The sequence below is a fragment of the Aspergillus saccharolyticus genome (assembly GCF_003184585.1).
Source record: "Aspergillus saccharolyticus JOP 1030-1 unplaced genomic scaffold BP01scaffold_54, whole genome shotgun sequence".
NCBI lineage: Eukaryota > Fungi > Ascomycota > Eurotiomycetes > Eurotiales > Aspergillaceae > Aspergillus > Aspergillus saccharolyticus.
This window is the reverse complement of record NW_020290664.1, coordinates 113,643-130,572: the sequence shown is the minus strand read 5'-3', so window position 1 is coordinate 130,572 and position 16,930 is coordinate 113,643. Positions and strand designations below refer to the sequence as shown.

General features: G+C 51.4%; 6 protein-coding genes and 1 non-coding gene across 7 annotated transcripts; 2 read left to right on the top strand and 5 right to left on the bottom strand.

The window, feature by feature from the left end:
- Positions 1-112: 112 nt before the first annotated feature.
- Positions 113-194, top strand: BP01DRAFT_t301. The gene has a single exon. It is a non-coding gene; the product is annotated as a tRNA-Ser (tRNA).
- A 335-nt stretch (positions 195-529) lies between these two features.
- Positions 530-1,309, bottom strand: BP01DRAFT_408588 (uncharacterized protein; the record flags this gene model as incomplete). Its single annotated transcript, XM_025578823.1, has 2 exons — positions 1,086-1,309; positions 530-789 (listed from the first exon to the last, which is right to left on the bottom strand). Exons 1-2 carry the CDS (start codon positions 1,207-1,209, stop codon positions 530-532), a joined length of 384 nt encoding a protein of 127 aa, XP_025427014.1. The 5' UTR covers positions 1,210-1,309.
- Positions 1,310-6,146: 4,837 nt separating this feature from the next.
- On the bottom strand, positions 6,147-6,987 carry BP01DRAFT_360785 (uncharacterized protein). The gene has a single exon (XM_025575990.1). It carries the CDS (start codon positions 6,543-6,545, stop codon positions 6,246-6,248), a length of 300 nt encoding a protein of 99 aa, XP_025427013.1. The 5' UTR covers positions 6,546-6,987; the 3' UTR covers positions 6,147-6,245.
- Positions 6,988-8,161: 1,174 nt separating this feature from the next.
- BP01DRAFT_377396 (uncharacterized protein) lies at positions 8,162-9,501 on the top strand (the record flags this gene model as incomplete). Its single annotated transcript, XM_025577011.1, has 2 exons — positions 8,162-8,743; positions 8,809-9,501. The coding sequence occupies 2 exons, from the start codon at positions 8,162-8,164 to the stop codon at positions 9,499-9,501; spliced, it is 1,275 nt and encodes a 424-aa protein (XP_025427012.1).
- A 675-nt stretch (positions 9,502-10,176) lies between these two features.
- On the bottom strand, positions 10,177-11,685 carry BP01DRAFT_350119 (uncharacterized protein). Its single transcript, XM_025573786.1, has 4 exons — positions 11,295-11,685; positions 11,106-11,183; positions 10,501-11,015; positions 10,177-10,382 (listed from the first exon to the last, which is right to left on the bottom strand). Exons 1-4 carry the CDS (start codon positions 11,626-11,628, stop codon positions 10,335-10,337), a joined length of 975 nt encoding a protein of 324 aa, XP_025427011.1. The 5' UTR covers positions 11,629-11,685; the 3' UTR covers positions 10,177-10,334.
- A 433-nt stretch (positions 11,686-12,118) lies between these two features.
- On the bottom strand, positions 12,119-14,131 carry BP01DRAFT_306908 (WD repeat protein; the record flags this gene model as incomplete). The annotated part of the gene is made up of 1 exon (XM_025572262.1): positions 12,119-14,131. A coding segment is annotated over one exon (2,013 nt), but the record flags the coding sequence as incomplete, so codon positions are not given.
- A 1,025-nt stretch (positions 14,132-15,156) lies between these two features.
- BP01DRAFT_306880 (TPT-domain-containing protein) lies at positions 15,157-16,325 on the bottom strand (the record flags this gene model as incomplete). The annotated part of the gene is made up of 4 exons (XM_025572258.1): positions 15,157-15,190; positions 15,241-15,431; positions 15,487-16,113; positions 16,170-16,325. The coding sequence occupies 4 exons, from the start codon at positions 16,323-16,325 to the stop codon at positions 15,157-15,159; spliced, it is 1,008 nt and encodes a 335-aa protein (XP_025427009.1).
- Positions 16,326-16,930: the final 605 nt, after the last annotated feature.

The window sequence follows — 16,930 nt, the reverse complement described above, 5'->3', positions numbered from 1 at the left end:
CGCTCGCCAAGCGGGATCCGGTTATAGTCAAATTGAACAACATAGGGTGGACAAGATAATGCTACTATTTATAGTATGATAATACAAATACTGTGGTATTGTAACCAGACAAGACAGTATGGCCGAGCGGTCTAAGGCGATAGACTAGAAATCTATTCTCTTCGGAGGCGTCGGTTCAAATCCGACTGCTGTCGTTTTTTGCGTTTTTCGCCCGTTCCCTGTTATATACAGCCTCCCACCTCTGGAGCATCTCGGACTTACTAGGCTTAAGCTTTCCCGAACAAATCCGGGACTCGTTCGAAGAAGCTCACCAGCTACGGAGTAAATCATGGTTCACCTGCGAAGCCTGTTTTCTATGTCAGCCACCCCACATACAGCCAACAGCTCGCCCAGTTCCCGCAAAGACAGAGCTTAGCCAGAGTCCACCTACCGGCCACTTATACGGCCCATAGGTATGGTCCTTCAGAAACGCCGTAAACACCAGCACACTCGTCACCTAGACTCCGGCGAAGACATTTTCGCTGTAGGTTTACCCCGGCCTGACGGTGCAGATATTGCCGCCTTTTCTGGACCTCACGGAGGATCTCTCGCTTCCGATGGTATCAAAGGCGTACTGCAGCAAGGGACCCGCCGCCTGGATCTTGTCGGCGACACCGGCGTCATTGTAGTCGAAGACGTGCATGGCACCGTACGAGCGGACCAGGTCGGCGTGGCTGCAGGTGGTGATCACTTCGAGGCCGTACAGCGCGGCCAGTTGGATGGTGTATAGGCTAACGCTGGCCGCAAGTTCTCCTTATCATTAGCGAAATCTTTGCTCGTTCGAATGTACAGGGTCGAAGTGTCTCGGGATGTAAACTGGAAAGAAGACACGCACAGCTTCCACCCCAAACCTGCCACAATATCACCTTTCGCAGACCGAGTCACGGCACTGCCCAGCTCGACGACCTCGCCGACAAAATCACAGTGAGCACGGCGCCCTCGGCAAAGGCTCTGCCATCGAGGCTTGGACTAGTCTTGGTCTCAGCGGAGGGTGGACTCCAGGAAAAAAGCTGGGAGGGTCTCATGAGAAGGACTAGTATACTCACTATCTGTCGGATTTTGAGCGACGTGGGAGATCCGCACGAGGACTTGGTGCGGGGCAGGTGAGGGGATCGCGATCGACTCTTCGCGGAGCTCGGATCCATATACCACGAGGGCGATGTTGGACATGTTGGGGTTGAAGTGAGCTTGGAAATTTTGAGGTCAAGATGATGATAATGATGATCGGTCTCTCGGGCTTTCCGGTTGAATTAATTTTCAGACATGTAAGTCGATTGCAGGATGAACATCCATACTTAAAGCCAGCAGGTCGTTATACCTGACGATTCTATCGCCCCCTAAAAGCCATTCACATTACCCCTTGTCGTGGCATCTTTGATAGACAAGGTGTGGATTCACCATCAAACATGATGGACAAACGGACAAGATGCCTGTGGGGGCGGAAATGCGCTCCCCAGGCTCCTCAGTGCAAGTATAAAAAGTTTCGACGAAGGAATCACTACCTAGCTGAACTTTTTAGATTGCCGCTTCGCTCAGAATGTGGCCAAAACAGCGAATTGTAAGGGTCATGACTCTCCTGGTTGGTTGTTCGCTCATTCCGGCCACGCTTGTAGATGGCTCTGAGCTCCCTCGATAGCCTCCGAATCACTGTCACCACACATCCATCAAGCGCTTTTAGTTCGTTTTCCGACGAGACAAGAATCACACAAGAATTCTGGAACTCCAGGATTACTGAGATAGGGCGAGAAGTGAGACTTGCGGTGACAGTCTTAGGAGACGACAGAGCAGCGACAAGGAATCCACGCACCAGTGCTCGAACTACCTCGTGTTATCTGGATGCTTTCAGATGAAGCTCATCAGGTAGACTTCCCGGAGGCTAGCTTTCCAGAGATATAGAATATCCCGGGTTTGGTCTCTAAGCACGACCATAATCGCTAGCCTTACTGGGAAGAATTCTGTTGCTGCTGCTCATAACTCAAGCTACCCTCAGAGCACAAAATAGAGCCCCATAATCGGTTTATCGGTGCTCAAAAGCCAGGGAAAGAATGTGTACTTGCGCGGACTGTAACGAGTTTTACCTCTCTTCCTTTTCTGCAAATCGTAAGGCCGTAAGAGGAGGTGGGTCGAGAGGGCGCGAGACCGTCTCTTCCACCCTACCCCAAAGCTCTAAGACAGTCTCTTCCATTCTATCCCGATGCTCTCAGAGAATCTCTTCCATTACCTCCCAAAGCCCTGAGACTAGGTTGTGGAGAGGGCTATTGTCCGGTATCGTACTTAATATAACGCACAGTACATTGATCTGCTCGGCCAACACCCTCATTGTTGATCTGTTTTCTACTCCGTCTGTATCAAGCTGCTCGAATTGCGCGCGGAGTCCAGTAATGTCGTTCCCAGTCTCCGGGAAGCGTCGGCAATTTTCCATGCCGTTAACCATTAACCAGCACGATAGTTTGACGGCTACTCACATATTGCTCACACCCAGGCATGCGCACAGACTCTGGCAATACTCTAAGTATTGGAGGTCGAGTCTTTTTCTACGCAATTGGGCTCTTGAAAGACTTTTCCGGCGGTACGCCAGGCTGTCCATGCACCATCCCCGGGTCTCACTCGTTTCAAAGCCTCCGGATCTTATTCTCGTTATCACGGCATTTTATGAAAACGCCTTTCAGATGAAGGTTGGTAATATTTTCTTGTTCGAGTCTGTCGTATGCTTTCGTTCAGCAAAAGCAATCTTTCATCATTAAGCTGCCAAAGTCGATTGAGATCATTCTTCCTCAGCCAGATCCGGAAGCCCATGCCAACTATTTTTGATTGAGAAACGACAAGTTCGACGACAGACCCTATCAGGGCGAGTTCGATCATGATTTCCGAATCTACTACTGTAGGTCTGGGTTTTGTGCTTTGAAAACGCAAATGGCCCCCAGGACTGTGATGGAATACCTGGCTCTGGCTGGAGCTTGGAGCAGTGGAAAGACAAGACAGTGAGAGATTAGCAAATGAGATTCTTTGACAGAAAGAGAGATGGAAAATGGGGTTGAAAGTGTGAATGATGATGATGATGAAGATGATGAGAGGAAAGGGAAGAGAGAGGGGCGGTAGTAGTAGCAAGAACAAAACATCCGTTTGCATTCGATGCCCACACCTGACACCTGGACAATGGAAATGGAGCAAACAGGTCTGACTCCTCCCTTCATGAGGGTCCCATCTCCATCAAACAAGGATGAAGACTTTGAAGTCTCCCCCTGCAGTCACTCGCTGTGTTAGCTTATCAAATATTCCTAGAAATCGGCATTCCACACTGGAATTTCTGACTTACTTTCGCTGCATACACCAATGAAGAATGAATACCAATCATGAACATGAGATTGTACAAACCATTCATGAGACATTTGGCTGACTAACCAGAGGTAGCATCGTTTACTTTTCCCTCGAGAGAGCTATGTAGCTCACTTTATTACTCCAGGGCAACCGACAACTACTTCAAAAGAGCGTGATGGCCTTTTGACTCTTGACTTTACAACAAGTAATCCGTTGAGTACCGATAGTGAAGCACGTAGTGCTGGGCCTTGAGTTACGGTTTCTGGCCTTTGTGGGATGAGGAATCTCGTTGAATTCTCAGGAAAGCCATGCCACAGACAAGCTAATATCACGATATGTATTCTGTCCTTTTTTTTCTGCTGTTCTATTAATGTTTGTGTGTGCCAGCAGCGTGATCCGTTCAAAAATTCATCGTGGTCTATAGTTCTGCCACTTTTCGCAGGGTCTTCTGGGAACCACGTCGGGGCGTATGCTAAGCCAGAGCTTAGTATGCTGGATTAACCAAAGTAGATCAACTATGTTGACCTTTGCGGAGTAGCCATTCTCCAAAGGTCTTTGGCTAGCTTCTCACCTGGAAGATCTTTGTCTGACTACTCTTCCCACTTTCCCCATGAAAGGGCTTTGGCTGGTATACCCCCCGAGGGCCTTTAGCTAACCATGTCTAACGGAAAGTCCTTTGGTAGGGCTTAGCTCTAAAACTACGTTTAATATAGTTAATTTCAACTCCTTACTAGTCCTCAAAGGTTGCTAAAAAGAAAACCGGACGACTTATATAGACCATGTCGGTAAATTTGCCAACCTTCGAAAGCATAGTGCGGGCTTGCAGCAACTTATCCGTGGACAATATTACACTTTTACACAGTCATCAAATCAAGACTTAGACGTTCTGTAAGATCTAATGCAGAAATAATATCATCCAGCTATCAAGACCTGCAAGGTCTGCTTACCTCTATAGTAACTTCCTTCAGCTGGTTAGGAGTCAACCGAAGACAAGGGTCTCATGAGGTACGTAGTCATAGCAAGTCGCTTATGATCGCTTCTATCTTTCTTTCTTTCTTCTCAATCCAGTTTAACCTAAACCTTCCAAGAGAAGAACCAAGCGTTGTCTCTGAGCGTGGCAATCGAGGGGAGTCATGTACTTGCGTAATTGACTATAGGGCTCATACTCGATATTGAAGAAGAGTCGCAGTCTGCAGCGACAAAGATGAATAGTGAGTCCTACTCCCGCCGGGGCTGGACCAAGGCTTTGCACAGCGAAGGACAAAGCAGAGACTCACAAATAGGCAAAGTCCATCGGCTCTTTACTGGTCCCCGGAGTTCTTCGTTAGCTATATAATTCTCCACATTCTACCTGTTTAAAGCAATAGAAGCCCGTTCATCCTTCACAGTCGATCTTACTCCTCTCAAAACAGTTTGACACTCAAAGTACCAGCAGTAGCTCACCCAAAAGCATAGAAGTGTGTCTTCTTCTGTTGAAGAAACGGCTGACTTGTGCCTGATAGAAAAGATAACTCCAATGGAGAGCACTGGGCGATTATCGACTGTTCGTGGAGGGTATTCTTCATGGGCTGAAGTCGCGGAATGGCACGATCCCCCGGGATATGATTGCGACGATTCGAGTTTCTTCGCGCCCTGGCCTACTTAGTAGAGTCGACTATTTATCTCAAATTGGGATAAGCGGCTGCTGTCATGCGTTCTGGATGTCAAGGATGCAGAGACAACGCCTGATGACCAACTCAGTGTTGTGGAGTCGACTCGGCAGGCGTCAGCGACCTGGCTCAGGCACTCGGACACTGCACCGTTCCACATCTTCAGCCTCCCGGCCTCCGGAAAAATAAATATGATTGATCATATCGCTACAGAGATTGCCCACGATTATCTTCAGATGTGGTCCAAAGCCTAAGCGCCTGGTGCCAGTTTACACATCTTCTTCTGGCCGCCAGCCAAGTTAAAGCAGCAGGAGAGACAACTCGAACAGAATCTTTACGGTATGCTGCGTGCCATCCTCTGGCAATTGATCATCGCACTTGCTGAGCTGCATCCAGAGCTCTCCCTGGATCTTTTACCAAGGCAGTATGATGATTCCAAGAGGCGCGATTTCAGAAAGATGCCTTGTATTATTGACAATGACGAGGTGCTTGCCGCCTGGAATAGATTGGCTGGGTCTGACAGCATCGACGCCGATTGCACCTGGCAATATTTCTCGATGGCTTGAATCATTTCGAGAAAGACTTTTCCGAGATGATGGAATACATTGAGCCGTGGGTGTCCGCCAGGCCATTGGATGTCAAGATCCGCACGTCGCACAGAACAATATCTCAAATTCACTACCACCGAGGCGAAGAAATCAAATGAACCAAATCTTTTTGAACAAGGCTAAGGGTTCGTTTTCCGAGCTCCGTAAGTGGGTCGACCGTATCTCGATGAGCTCGAAAGATCCAGGGATGATACGCCCCTCTTACAAGATAGAGTTCGAAAAATCGCTGGAGGAAACATTGGTAAATACACCCGAAGGTATAATGGACGTGCAACAGTGATGATCACAGGCCTGACAAATAACCATGGCTTTCGCGGCTTATCAATAGTTTCTGCCTAGGTAGTTCAAGTCTATTATTCACCAATCTGACATCTGTAACGACTGAGGAGTCCTTGAATCTTTATGGTATATTCATGTCAAATAATCAACGAAAGAACCTCACTTGGCGATGACAAAACCAACGTCTCTCTTAAGAGCAGCCTGACTTGACTCGACACAAGTTGTCGAACAGGCAGCGAACTCGATCCAGGCGCTGTGAACTCCTTCTGATCACTGATCGACTGATCGGATTTGATTCAAGCCATCGATGCAGAATTCAAAGGCTATGAATCGTAGCTAGCAATCAACACATCTATGAAAATAATGATCGTAGGCAGATCGTCTGGAGCGCGAACCCGCAAGTGCCCACGCATCGTGGATGGCGACGGAACAGGAAGGAAAAATGCTCATCATGGTATAAATGTTTCCCCTTCTCCGCTTCGTGCCTGAATTCGTGGTCGGAGTCGAACCCATCATTTGCTGATCTCGATAAAGCTGACTCGTCCCGGCCGTGGTTCCGTGGATCTGCATCCTGACTTAGGGAATCCGCTTGGGATCTTGATGGGGCTGAGGGAGCATGGGTGGTGGTCCATGTGAACGATCGGTGAGCCATCGTGGAGAATGATTCCCTGCATCAACTCTCGAGAGTAATTGTTTAGATCGCGAGCGATGACTCCACTGCTGCAATACTGAGTACTTGCTCAGTACTATAGTACTATAAACTGGGATCCGATGACATCGAAGTTGTTTTCGGAGAGTTTGGTGTCGGTAATGAGACCGACAAGCAGTTCTTTTCTCGATTTTCCACAGTTCACTAGTAAAAAAGTAGGTAGAATAATTTCTCGAGGCAGACAAGCAGCATTGGCCCTTGTCATCTCGTGACGAGGTATCCTTCCCCTTTTCCTCAGCTCTGCTGCGTGCAGGATGAGAAAGCTCTAACGCGAGATCATGACCAGAGTTCATGGTCGAGACTAGACAGGGTCGAAGTTGCCCATGACTCGGATACGTATCATAGAGCTTGTTTTTTTTTCTATTTCTTAACGAACAGGAATAATAGGTAAATTGCCGACCAACATCTAAAGCATTCAGGTACCAGAGAAGTTCCGCATAACAGGCACCCAGGCAGTAATCTGGGGCGGTAAGCTAGGGGCAGAATCCGCGGGAGCTGACAGCATCAGTCAGGCTCAACCTCATCCATCAGCCTCATCTTCCTTTCCTCACTGACCTCACAGCTCACTTTCAATTGCCCTACCACGACTTGTGTAAGGCTCCGGTATCGAGAGTCAATCAGTAGTAACAAGAACGACTGATAATCCGATAAGCATTCTAATTAGCTCCTTCCCAATGCAAATACTCCCGCCTGCTTACAATTTCCGGATTAGCGCCCCGCAATGTGGAGTTTACTGGTCATTCTGGAAAGGAGTGAAAATTTGCTGTGGCTAAACAGTGTAGCAGCCTAGCCAGTAGCTATGGAGCACTGCTACGCTACGAACCACGAGGCGTCACTCCCCTGTCCTCACGCTCGCAGCAAATGATAGACACACAAACACACGAGTACGCCGCAAATCCTCCAATCAGGCTGGGCACGTTACCCCTGACTGAGTCATGTTTATTAAACACGGGAGCTCCACCGACTTGATCGTCGCCACCAGTAAGCGCTAGCCTCCAGCTAGACCCTGGGGCCGAGGATCAACATGGGCTTGTCAAGCTTTTCAAAGCATGCCGCGTGGAGTGGGCTAACGTATACTAGTGAAAGGGGAAGGGCTGTACCCTGTGTGCCTGCACACCGTTTACCGTTTCTGTTGGCCATGGCAAGAGTAGGCTAGGTCCCAGGGGTTTGGAAAGCCCAAATTGGCAAGTTCAAAGCTTACTTTGACTGTCTGCGCTCGCCATTCGCCTGAGGCTGCTAAGCTAAGTCCGCCGTATGGGCCATGGTATGTAACATGAAGGCGGACGGGGTGGAGATTCCACCCTCACCGCGCCGCGGATGATAACTTTTTTCGGCTCACGCCCGAGCCTGTACCGGCTATTGCACACCTTGACACGTGGTTGGATAAGCCTACTAGGGAGCATTATGCCTCCGATCATTGCTCTATGTGATCTTTCTCCTCTCCACCATGAGGCGCCATGACCAAGGCCAGCTACCAAGGGGCAAATCCTGGATTAAATAGCTCAAACACCGCCCCGGGATTGATGGCGGAAAACTCGACCCTTTCAACGTCTTCTACCATGCTGACCCTTGCACTTGAGTCGTTTCTGGCGGCTGGCCCGACCAGGGACGGCCAGTCTCTGCATTCACGCGGAGAAGAGGGCTCCCCCGTGATTAGTCCTCTGTCCGACCTGCAGCGAAAAGGTCTGATCGTGATTTCTGCGCTCGCCCTGCTTTCTATGTTAACAACCTTCTTGCTTCTGAGCTTCATCACGTACCGATTCATCTTTTGGCGCCAGTACTATGGACGTTACATAGGTTACAACCAATATGTGGTGCTAATGTTCAATCTGATTCTGGCCGACTTTCTGCAAAGTTTCGGTTTCATCATATCCCTCCGCTGGATTGCGATCGATGCGGTGCGAGCAACGGATGTCGCCTGCTTCCTGCAGGGGGTGGGGCTTCAGATTGGCGACCCAATGAGTGGTCTTTTTGTCCTTGCTATCGCAGTTCACACCTTCCTGCATGTCTTCCTCAACTATCAAATGGAGCACCGAGTCTTTGTCAGCATGATCATCGGTCTCTGGGTTTTCGGAGTGGTCATGACCATTATTCCGATCGCTGCGCACGGAAGATATGTGTGGTTTCCAGCAGTGGCCTGGGTTAGTTCATGCATCTTTGTCTGTATAGTCCTTGGCGGATGTTGGCTAACTTGGTTCTTCAAAAGTGCTGGATGACTCCTGACTACGAGAACATGCGATTGTGGACGCACTACGTCTGGATCTTCGCCTCCGAGTTCTTTACCGTCTCGCTCTACGCGATAATGTTCATACAACTACGCCAGAAAATGTCCGAAGCGGCCGTCCTTGGCGAGCACAACTCCGAGAGTCTGCACCGGTTGAAAAAGGTCATTTTCCACATGGCAGTCTATCCCGTCGTCTATATTTGCCTGACCTTGCCGTTGGCGGCCGGTCGCATGGCGTCCGCTGGAGGGCACTCGCCTAGTGTTCTTTACTTCTGTTTTGCGGGCTCCTTAATGGCATGTTCCGGGTTCTGTGACTCGTTTCTGTACGTCGTGACCCGCAGGAGTGTGGTTGTGGAATCCGAGGCGCGGGGAAGCAGCAACAAGCTCTCCAGCCGACGGAATAAATCTTCGGCTGTGCAGCAATATGCCATGAGTGCAGATCCGAAGGGACCTACGTCAACGACAATAACCCGGGGCCGTAGTGATTCCACCGAAGAGATGATTGGCAAGGGCGGCCTCGAGCTGACGCCCATGGGCGTGGTGTTGCAGCATACGACGATCGAGGTCACAACCGAGAGTGCATACGAGCCGTCGTCTAGTGATACCGGTGCCTCCAAGCGACACGACACCGAGATAGCACTATCTATTCCTGAGGCCCACCAGCATGGCACATGATGCCCGCTACTCGGCAGGCGATGGACCCCTGCTGTTGCGACCGTGCTTTGAGCCACCCAATCGCTATCCTTGCACTCTTACCCTCCAGACCTCGGACTACCCCTGGTTCGCACGGTCGCAGCCGGTCGGCTATAGGCTGCTGCATCTGTCGAAGCCAAGGTCTCGATCTGATTTTTTTAGGCAGAGTTTCTGCGAGGCAGGCATTACGGTACACGACGCTATATGCCCTATGATGGTACTTGGCCAACCCCTGCATGTGTTCAAGAGGCGGTACCCAGTCAGCACGGCTTATCCGACGTCGTTTAACGTCGATAAGACAATCCGAACGAGCGTGCAGCGACCACTACCATGACACATGATAGAAAGCTCGCGATGACATGCACGACATGGGCCCGCCACGTGGCAACCTGTCTCAGAAGAGTATCCCTATCCCACACGGCTTCCCGTTCTTTGACTACAGGATCTTGAGCTGTCTTTTGTCTCTGACAAGCAAGGACCCCCGTATAGCCCAGACACCGCTGCATACTCACCAGGTTGTGGTTCTCGATGCAGACCCAATAACGACAGAGATGGCTTTACTTCTGCCAGACCCAATAACGACAGAGATGGCTTTACTTCTGCTCATGTTTGTACTTCTATCATGTATATGTACATCTCGCAGTCTAAGGACGCGGTCCTTCCATACATACATCTCATAATACTTAATATGCACATGCGAACATGATCATGACCGTCCGATACTTAAACCACATTATGTGCAGCCTGATGGACTCAATCCCCTTCAAACCAGCAAGGATTGATATGAAAACACCGATCTAACTTCATCTCGCGACTCAAAAAATAGCCACGGAATTAGGTGGACTCGCCACCCCTCCGACAACCTAGACACGTCAAACTGGCATTAGCAAAGACCATCCTCCCTCTGACTGAACAAACACCCCCCTCTCCCTCCCCGCCTCCCCAAAAGAAAATGAACAGAAGAAGTAAGAAAACACATACCTTCAAGGGCACACTCGCCACAAAGAACTCATACCGCCCCACCGCACGACAATGCTCCGCCAACCGCTCCAGATCGAACAGCTCCCCAATGGGACACCCCCACCCGGCCAGCACCCACTCATGGAGATTGAAGCGGCGGTCAGCGTGGGCGCCGCGGATCGGGGCGCGCTCGAAGCTGGGCGCGTCGCCCGCGACGGCCGCGAACTGATGCTCCCAGAGCCAGCGCACGGCCGCCTCGGAGGCCTCGAGGCCGATGAAGTCCGGGGACGGGCGGCGGGCGAGCGCGTGGCGGTCTGCGTCTGTGAGGGCCGTGTAGGCCTGCGTGAACCCGCTGCGGATGAAGAGGATGTCGGCCGGGCGCGCGCGGATCGCGTAGTCGGTCATGAGTTGCGTCAGGTGGGCGATGGGGATGGCGCACGAGGTCAGCGGCGAGAGAGCGATGCCGTGCTCGCCGGCCCAGCGCGCGTAGTCGAGGAGGATGCCGCGGCCGGTGATGCCGCCGGCTTCGCTAACTACTTTGGGTGCGTTAGCATGACTGGATTCGCTGGGTGCAGGTGCAATGCCCTGGGAAGGTGGTGGGTTCCCCGGGACAGGTAAGAACGTACAATGAAGCCCAATAACATCCGATGTTTCAATCTCCTCCTGTGTGTGTCCGTTATAGAACCTTTTACTCTGCTGGTGAGCTATTCAAAACGCCATTTAGCCTATTAATCAATCCAATTCAAACAACCCCTTCCCGACCGATTCTCCCTTTCTAACACAAGGAGAAAAAGAAATAAAACAGAAATGCACACCATAATGCCTGAACCCATCCCACTGCGTCGACCCCTGCGTATTAAACGTCAACACATCATCATTAATACAGTTCGGCCGCCGATGCACAATCTCCTGCCGGAACGGGTCGCGCTCGAAGCTCGGGTACGTCGGCATGCTGAGCGGCCAGTCCAGCGATATGCGCACCCCCGTCCGGATCTCTTTGGCGGCTTCGACTATCACTTCGTCCGTTAAAAGGTTGAGCGTCCCCAGTTGATCGTGAGCTCCGAAGCGGCCCCAGGCGTTGCCGGGGGGCCCGGTGGGATCGAGGGGGAGGGCGGAGAAGGGGATTTCCATTCTTTCTTGGGGGGGCATGGGAGACAAAAGAGGAGGGGGAGGTGGTGTAGGGGTTGTATTGCGCTTTTGTTTTTGTTTTTGTTTTTTGTACAGTACTAATTCTAAGTCGAGTAGATTGGATTCAATTGGGGCTACTAAGTTCTTATGTACGGGCCGGAGATTGCGGGGTAATGGGGCCCGAATGAGGGCTTTTCCGTTTCTTCGTCCGCTTTTCCGATGCGGAGATGTCGGGATGGGCTGGGGATTCATGGAGGCGGTTGTGGGGGGGCAGAGGCTGTTTTTGAGTTTTAGTAGACTTAAAGTGTTAAACTCAATGCAATACATATGCCGTTTTAAGTCTACTAGATAATCAGTTAGTTGGTTGTTGCGTGAACCCTTGCTGACTGTCAAATATATGCTACAGTACAATGTGTTGTGGTCAACCGGACAAATTTGTATCAATACAATTTCACTTCTAAATGACGCTATCTGACATTTGAGGTCCATCACTTATGTCAACCTCCTGAGATCATTCACTATCTTGAATATTTGCATCCACAGCTTCGTTAGGCGGCCACCAGAAATCGTCCTCTAGCGCCTCGCTGAGTTCTTCGTCCACTGGACTCCAGAAACGAGTGGGAACTGAAGTAGGCATGACCGGAACTTCAGCAGTCTGTATAGTATCTGCCGTCAGATCAATCACCTCTACAGCTACAACCTTGACCTTGGCCTTTGCCGACCGTCGCTTAGGCTGAAAAGGTGGCTCTGAGACTTCCGAGTCTTCATCGCTGCACAGGTTGATGATGTCCTTGGCCTCTTCAAGACCCCGTTTTTTCTGACCAGCCCGCTGGTTGCGCATCTGTGCTATCCTCCGTTGAGTTTCGACTTGTTCACGTTCTTTCTCCTCCAGCCCGATGCGATACCTGGGATCGAGTCCGTCGAGCTGCAGAACCTGCCAGTTCTCCGCCAGCATGGTGTAGGCTACTTCCTCCAATGGCGTATTTTCTGGCCGGGCCCACGCGGCGAACGGCCCATCGTAATACGGACCTTTGCCCACGCCATAGATGGGGTGCCGCTCTAGCTGGCCGGAGCGCAGTAACTCGGCACCGATGGCGACTCCCGACTCAGGAGTTTCTGTTTGCATGGCATTTTGCGGTTCGGATGCAGGCTTGTAGTCCATCGTAACACGGTCCGTGCGCGAGAAGGGCGCCGAAGAGAGAATTTGAATGCCGCCAGCTGCATCTCCTACTAGGAGATTGGTCTTATCAGGCGAGAAAGAGAGGCTCATGATCTCCTCTTTCAGATCTGCCATGTCCTTGTCCAAAACATCCTCTGGGGCCCGGAGAATATCCCATTTCTTAAGCACACCGTCGGAACCTCCACTGTAGAAATCTCGGACCGTCTCGCCCCAGAGAGCCGTTCTAACACCAACATCGGTTTGTTCGCGGGGTAAATTATCATTCGTCGGACTGAGCGGTTCACCATGCTGTAGCTTGTGCAATATGTCTGCCGGGTTTCGAAAATCCCAGATATACGTAGCACCATCGGTGCAGCTCGCGGTGATGTAGTTCGTGTTCATCGGGCAAAAGGTCACATCATTAATATCCAGCGCAGGACATTCAAACTCCATGACAGTCACTTTCGACGTCAGCGGCTCGTATATGCGAACAGAAGTTTTGCTCCCCTTAGATGCCTTGTTCAATGTGTGGCCAATGTAATTAGCCACAGCAGCCACCGGCAAAGTAGGGTGCCATTTAATGTCGAACACGTTTTGCGAGTTGGGTAGAAAGTTCAGAGTCGTGATGGAAGACTCGGCCACTTGCCAGCCTGCCAACTGGCCATCAGGAGTTAGACCCTCGTATCCCTTCTCAGACAAGCCTGCGAGGAGGATATTCCCAGTCGCTGGAATCGTGCCCCAGGCCAGCGACGAAGGCACCAACTCAAGGGCCTTGTTCGAACGGGGTTTGCGGGTTTCGAGGGCTGCATATTCCATTTCACCCAATTTCCAGAGGCCGATCGAGCGGGTCCCTGTTGCTAGTAGATCAGGCATGTATTTCGAGCGAGCCATGACTTCCACCTGGCTATCATGCCGTAATGTTCTATAGCACATTGCCCCTCGACTTGAGCATTGCCACAGCTTGACAGTGCGGTCATAACTCGCCGTAAACAGAGCGTCTTCCCACCACTCGATAGCTGTAACACTCATGAACAGACGAGGGTCTTGCAAGTCAGGACTTTCGGCTGTCCCGCCCCGCGGTCGACGCACCCAATGCTCTGGTAACTCCTCCAATGAGTTCCGGGCCAAGTCTCCAAGAAGCAGATTATTGTTACGATTATACGACATGTTGTGTACATCAGCCTGCGCCGCTGCCCCGGCTGCGAACCTGGTGCCATCGGGCGACCAGCCCAGAACAATCACATCACCGGAAGCGCCTCTGTATTTATTGGATAATTCGAGGTTGTCAGAAGCCTTCATACGGAGTTTTTGTGCATTCGAGAGTCCCAGCTGACGCTGATGTAGTAGTGCCGTCACTGTGTTCGAGGGATCTCTTGACGGACCTCGCGGCGGACTGGGCTGTTTGGCGCGCGGTGTAGGAGGGGTCGCTAGACATGACTGTGGCGGGGGTCGCTCGGGCTCGTGCTGGAGACTAGAACAAGGCGACGAAGCATGGCTGCGAGCCCTGCTGCGTCGAGGGGATCTGATCGCCAGGCCATCGCTGCGATCCCTTCCTTGCCGCGATGCTCGTGGCACATGCTCTGTAATCGGGCTAGCAGCACCGTCAAATCCGAAGCCCGCATAGTTCGATCCATCGTAGTAGTTGGTAGGACCCTTTCTTGGACGGCCGGAGCGTCGCGCCCGAACTGCGCGGGTCGTGTCCGATACTTGTGCATGATCCGTGGAAGGAAGCTTGTCCTGCGATTTGGGTTTCAAGGACTCTGGCGTGTCCGGAAGAATCAGCGACAGAGTGCTTCCACCAGTCGAAGTATCATCTATTGGTGTGTCATTGCGATAGACGGATGGTTGTGAGTCGGTGTTAGAACGGGCTGAGGATCCCAAGAACTGCGCGAGCAGGTTCTCAGCCTCTACGACCACACTGTCGTCGTCATCAGGCTCCTGGGGCGTGAACCAATATGACATCATGCGATATTGCCGGGGATGCAACTTCGGCGTGTCATATCGCCCGGCTTTTCGAGGACTTGAGACTGGCGCAGTGGGATCCAATGGGGATGGAAAGGCGAGGTCAAGTCATTTTCGTGTTGCGGACGCGGAGACGGAACACGAGGCGGGTGGGAGTGAAGGTAAACGCGGAGGCGCGTTAATGGGTGGACAAAGCATGCAAACACGTTGCAAATAGTGCAAACATCAATGTCATGGTCGGTCCCGGGTTAATGGCCAAGGGACAACAACCTTGGAGTGAATCACCCTCGCTTCTTGTAAAGCTATAACTAATGAATTGCTGCTCATTGAAACACACAAGTCCATTCCACGCAAGTAAAGGGTATACGCTGCACTATAAAAATGCTAATGTACAAAAGGTTTCCAGCCAGGCCCGGCGCCATTGTCCATCATTTCTGATGCTTAAGGATTATTTTCATGTACCTAGTAAAAGACATTAGCACCCTGATCCGAAAACCAACAGGCGGACTTACAAGCTCATTCCGGTCAAAGCCATCAAAATCCCTGCTATGCTCTGATGCGAGACCACATGATCAGACAAGACCCAGCCCAGGCCTACGATGATGCAAGTCTTCAGCTGCCCGATTACGGTGCTCGTAACGGGCCCTGCCGCATCGATGATATAGAACTGGGAGAGATTGACTAGACACGCCATGATGCCACTCTGATGACAAATTTTAGCTGAAAAGGTAAGGGTAAAGGTGGCTTGAGATACTCACAGCCAGAATAGACAGCCACAAAGACTCTGGCACAGTAGAAACCGTCGGGAAGGTCTCCACCCAGGGTGCGACACAGAGTAGGACCGCCGCGCTGACAGGCGCCTGGTTGAGCAGAAGCTGCATGCTGCTCATCTGCAATTTCTTGTGGTAGCGGCCTACTAGTACGGTGTACATCGCACTAGCGCATACACCAGAGAAGGCGAAGAAGATGCCCTGCGCTGAGGTCGACTCAGTACTTCTGGAAGAAGGAAGGGAGTCGTAGTAGGAGACGACCCCTACACCCGTGCAGAGTACAATGAGGGGGAGGAAGGCGGCGCGAGGGATGCTGGATTGATACAGGATGTAATTGAGCAGCGCAGTTGCAGGGGTTAAAAGCAGCCGCGCCAATTGGTGAAAGATTACCGAGGAGTGGGCGAGGGCGAGATTCTGGAAGATCACTTGTATACACATGGCCGCAACAAGATGAAGGATGCGATATGCAGAGACGGGTTTGGGCTCGAACCAGCCACACCAAGGACGAGAAGTGACCCAGAGGGTCAAGCCAGTGATAGTGAAGTGATAAGCCGCAAATGATATTTGAGAGTTTCGAAGCATCGCATGCGAAAGAACAGACTTGTTGGTGAAGACCTGCGATATAGAAGTAAGCCTCATGTGGATCCAACCGAGGAGGAGTAATGTCTTACGATAGCTACCGTGGACAAAATGTTAACTGTCATCCATATTAGAAGACGAATGCTTGACCCCGATTGTTCATCTGAAGGTATCCCGTCCTGTGTCTTCTCCTCGTCGATTGTGTAAACGACCTCCGAGTCTGGGTTGTCAAGAGATGGGGTAGTCATAGAGGGACAGGATAATTCATGAACAGAGTTCTCCTCATGGTTCTTCTCCCCATCCTTCCGCTCATCTAGAGAGGGCGCTGCAGTGGCCATGGTGAGAGAATGAGGCGCTATTGCTGTGTAGCTGAAGCTGTCCTGGTGTTTAGAACATCACTGAGCGTCAGGCAAGCGGACACCGACAAGTAGAGATTTTCAATGCGACACGATCACGCCTGCCAGGTCGGTTCACCCGCATGTAGAATCTCGTTTGCGGGGAGCATGACGCCGGCGACCGGGTCGATACGACCGCAGAGACTAGCTGGGGTCTGACAGACGAAAGCATGTAGGCCCTACGATACCCTCGCCGCGACAGGACCCAGACGCTCGAACCAAGGAACATTCTTCCTGGTTGCACTTCGATGTTGCTTCAGCCCCCCAGGGGCGCGTGTGAGGAGTTCCGTTTTCGGCTCACAAGAAGGGATGGGGCCGAGAACAGGAATGCCCCCCTCCGCGGGATCGGTCGATCGCAATGCAGGTACAAGTCTGGATCGGGGCGCAGTCTGCTAGGAGCCATTATCCCTGAAGAGATTGCCACGAGTAAAAGAGAAGAGGAGACCCTCAATGCTGGA

What these genes read in the sequence shown, in the direction of transcription:
- BP01DRAFT_360785 (XM_025575990.1), bottom strand. Translation starts at nt 6,545, where the DNA reads ATGGCTCACCGATCGTTCACATGGACCACCACCCATGCTCCCTCAGCC.
- BP01DRAFT_350119 (XM_025573786.1), bottom strand. Translation starts at nt 11,628, where the DNA reads ATGCCCCCCCAAGAAAGAATGGAAATCCCCTTCTCCGCCCTCCCCCTC. An exon ending in GGATGGGTTCAGGCATTATG is followed by an intron (nt 11,184 to 11,294) that starts GTGTGCATTTCT and finishes CGTTTTGAATAG; the next exon opens with CTCACCAGCAGAGTAAAAGG. An exon ending in GGATGTTATTGGGCTTCATT is followed by an intron (nt 11,016 to 11,105) that starts GTACGTTCTTAC and finishes ACGCACCCAAAG; the next exon opens with TAGTTAGCGAAGCCGGCGGC.